The sequence below is a fragment of the Mastomys coucha genome, chromosome X (genome assembly GCF_008632895.1).
Source record: "Mastomys coucha isolate ucsf_1 chromosome X, UCSF_Mcou_1, whole genome shotgun sequence".
Lineage (NCBI taxonomy): Eukaryota > Metazoa > Chordata > Mammalia > Rodentia > Muridae > Mastomys > Mastomys coucha.
In genome coordinates, this window is record NC_045030.1 from 104,598,021 (window position 1) to 104,601,641 (window position 3,621).

At 35.7% G+C, this 3,621-nt stretch overlaps 1 protein-coding gene across 2 annotated transcripts in view; it reads left to right on the forward strand.

Moving 5' to 3' along the window:
- Uprt (uracil phosphoribosyltransferase homolog) overlaps positions 1-3,621 on the forward strand; it is a 23,849-nt gene that overhangs the window by 9,140 nt on the left and 11,088 nt on the right. For both annotated transcript variants that reach the window (XM_031366325.1, XM_031366324.1), the window contains one exon: positions 2,341-2,383. In XM_031366325.1, coding sequence (XP_031222185.1) covers positions 2,341-2,383 — 43 coding nt within the window. The remainder of the gene's footprint in view (positions 1-2,340; positions 2,384-3,621) is intronic.

Genomic DNA, 3,621 nt, shown 5'->3' on the forward strand with positions numbered 1-3,621 from the left:
AAAAGAATACTCTAGGGATATGTGATTTTCCTTTATGGTTGTTTTACATCACATTATTTTAGCCTGTTATTAGAAGATAGCTGGTTTTTTACAAAGCTTTGTTTCTGTGGAACAAAATTTTCTTAATGGTTTTGAAACAACTTGAGTAATTATGATTTGAAACAAAGCATGAATAATACCTGAAGTCTAGTTTCCATTAAAACACATTGTAAAACAAATGATTCAGACCAGTATTGGGCCTAAAGGAAGAATTCAGAAAATTCAAGCAGCTTAATCTATCTGATAAGAAAATTCTGTTTTTTATGAAACTATTCTCAGCAAGGTTAAGGCACTGTGGAATTTTTAAAAATGGAATCATCTTATTGTATTCTAGCTTTACTTTAATTTCTAAGTTGATTTAAAGTAAATAGTATGAGTTGAAGTTTGTCTAAAATAACAAAAGGCAAGATAGTAATTATTGTTTATAGTGGAGTAACTTGGAACAGTGGATGATTTCATTTGTAGGTCAAATAACTGTCAAGAGAAGACATTTCCTATTATAGTCTCAGTGTATATCTTTTGTAGAATGTAGATTAAAGTGCTTATTATGCAAAGGTTACCAGCTAAAGCTGATTTGGGGGGAGAGAGGGTATGAAAGGTATTGAAAGTAAAAACAACAGATGGTGATATCTCTAATCACTTTGCCTGGTACAACTTCTCTGTGTAATAACTTGATGTGTTGAGAAGTGTAAAAAGAAGATGTTATCAAAATATATCATAGGATATTTCTTTAAGAAAACTTCAGACTTGATGGCTGGCTCGGTGGCTTGCAGACGACCCTGTTCTGATCCCAGGATTGACATGGCAGTTCTATGATTCTAATTCCAGAGAATCAGCTGCCCCCTTCTATTCCCCATGGGCATCAAGTGTGTACATGGTGCATGGATATACATACATGCATATGCATAAAACAAAATACATATAAAACATTTAAAGGAATGCATTAAACTTCTAAAATAAACTGGAAACGTCATACTTTTCTTCCCTTGTGAAAAGGTATGTTTTGGCTGCTGAAACGTTTGCATAGGTCCACCAGTGAGAACAGTATTTTTTTTTAATAGCTCTCTCCTTCTCACTTCCTTGACAAGTGTGTTTTGAAGATGAATTATAGAAATGAAAGACACTGGTCTCATTTGAAAACAGCAGCACACATAACAGAGCCTGTTTTGTACAGCTTCTCATGTATATAGGTGCTCACATGTATGTGCGAGTATAGAAGTTTTGAGTCTAGGGAATAGAATATTGAGACTACAAACACATAGTCTTGCTCTTGCTTAATTATGCTTATAGTTTAGGGAGTTAACATCTATAATTTCATAGAGCTGTGGTTACTGTAAGAAACGCAATATTATTTGTGTCTGGTACATTTTATTGCTTTCTTCTGTTAGAAAAGCAAGTGCACATGCAGAAAAAAAAAAGTGATGAATTATCTGCCGAGCTAATAGGCACTTGCATTTGCCCTTTTGATGCTGTCATGAGGGACATTTTAGTATATTTTGGATAGGCAGGTAGGGAATTTTAAGTACACAAGCTGTGAACTAATTCATTCTATCAAAATGTTTAACTTACATGAAAGAAAAAAAGAGAAATAATATTAGAATTTCACATGTAGAGAAACCATCAGCCTCTTAACATTTTGCTGGGGGGGGATTGGTTAACAGCTTGTGGGTATGTGCAAGATTGCATTACTATTGCCTGAGTACCTCAGGATAGGGTGGTATTAACCAGAAGGGAATGCATAAGAAAATGACAGAAAAAAAAATCTAGGGAATGAAAAGGAACAAGTCATAAATGATTTGGGAAAGAGGTCTTAGAAATTAAGTTGCACATTCTTGAAAGAAGTGATAAAAACGGGGGACTTATTTTAACTTGTATAATTCCAAAAAGGACCAGAGACAAAGTAGATGGGTTATTTATCCCTATTGTGTGCCTAGAAAGCAAGGCAAACTGAAGGGAGAGTGGAGGAAGCTAGTTTTCTTACTCTCACGTTTTCTTCTCAGTTTGAGCCTTGCTGTCATCTTCCAGAGGAATCTTCGATCTCTGACAGCTCAGTGGGAACTGCATCATCTTTTCCATTCCTATCTTGAGTGTTGATACCAAGTAATCAAATAAACATTTCCAATAATACTTATGAAGTCATCTCATTTTAATGTGTGCCTCCTAGTAAAAACATATTGCCACAATAAGAGTCTGTACGTGTAAGCATTTCAGCTCGCAGTATGTAATAGGTCTTAATATCAGTGTTACGATGTGAAGCTTGAATGTAGACTAAAACTGTACTGTTTTTTTTTTTTTTAATAGGACAGCCAGTAGAGGGGACTTCATGTTTTCTGCGGATCGCTTGGTAGGTGGAGGCTTTCCATTTCATTTCATTGTTATATTCAGTGACAGAATCCTGGTAGGCCAGGGGGCCTTTTTGTTGTAGAGCGTTATAGGGTGGAGGGAGATTGTACTGAGTCACCAATCGTCTTGCTGGGCTTCTGAAGTGTTCTTTCCATTACAGCATTAAAGCACTGCCTTACTCCCTCTTGCTTCAAAGTGTTCCCTATGAATCTATTCCTTGTTGTTCTTAGATGGATCTTAGCAGTCTGGTTCTCAGCGACTCATAAAATGTCCTTCTATCTTAGGGCAATGAATGGAAGCACATTAGAAGAAAACTACATATGATCTTAAGACCTGGCGTATTCACCCTTGTAGTATCAGCTAATGTACAAAAACTAGAGTAATTTGTGTGTGTGTGTGTGTGTGTGTGTGTGTGTGTTTTACCATATGAGTTGCATTTGTTTTGCTTCTGCCCTGTGGTATAGTCACAATATTAAATTCTAAGTTGAACTGTCTACCCCGTCTTCAAGGGCATCCTAGCAAATCCTGAGCAAACCCAATCTTTCTATAGTCTGTGTCCTCTCACATGCTGTCAGGCTGAATTGCTTTGCCATAGCATTTCTCTGTTGTCTTGATACCAAAGTGTGCTCCATTCTTGGAATGAAATTGATAATTAATTGCTATGACAAAAGTTCTTCATTAATGAAAATAAACACTGGGCACATTTTAGGCTCCGTGTTAGACTATTTTGGGAGAGAGGAGATAAAACAGCTAAGAATATAGAAATGGTCTCTGATCTTGTAAAATTTACAAACTTAACACTGTTGTCAGTACTTAGTTTAAGAAAGAAATGCAGCTTATTAACTTTGTAGGTATAATCAGATCATAGAAAATACTTATAAAAGAAAATTGAAAAGAACATACTTTTAATTTTGTTTTTCTCTGGAGTATATATTCTAAAGGATTGTAGACAACACCTCCTTTTTGATTTTGGCTTTAAATATACTTGGTTGAGAGACCCAATTCTATTTAAACTTACTTTGGCTTTCATGGATAGTAGTAATAACTGTTAGTAATAGCAGGAGAAATACAGTTGACATTCCTGAGGCAGTAGACATTGTCTCTCATATTTTCTTCTGTGTCTGTATATGTATATATATATATGTTTGTGGAGGTTCATATGTGTGTGCTTGCATGTAGAAACCAGAGGTCAACCTTGAGTGTGGAGGCCAGAGGGCAGTCTTTGTTGTTTCTCAGGAG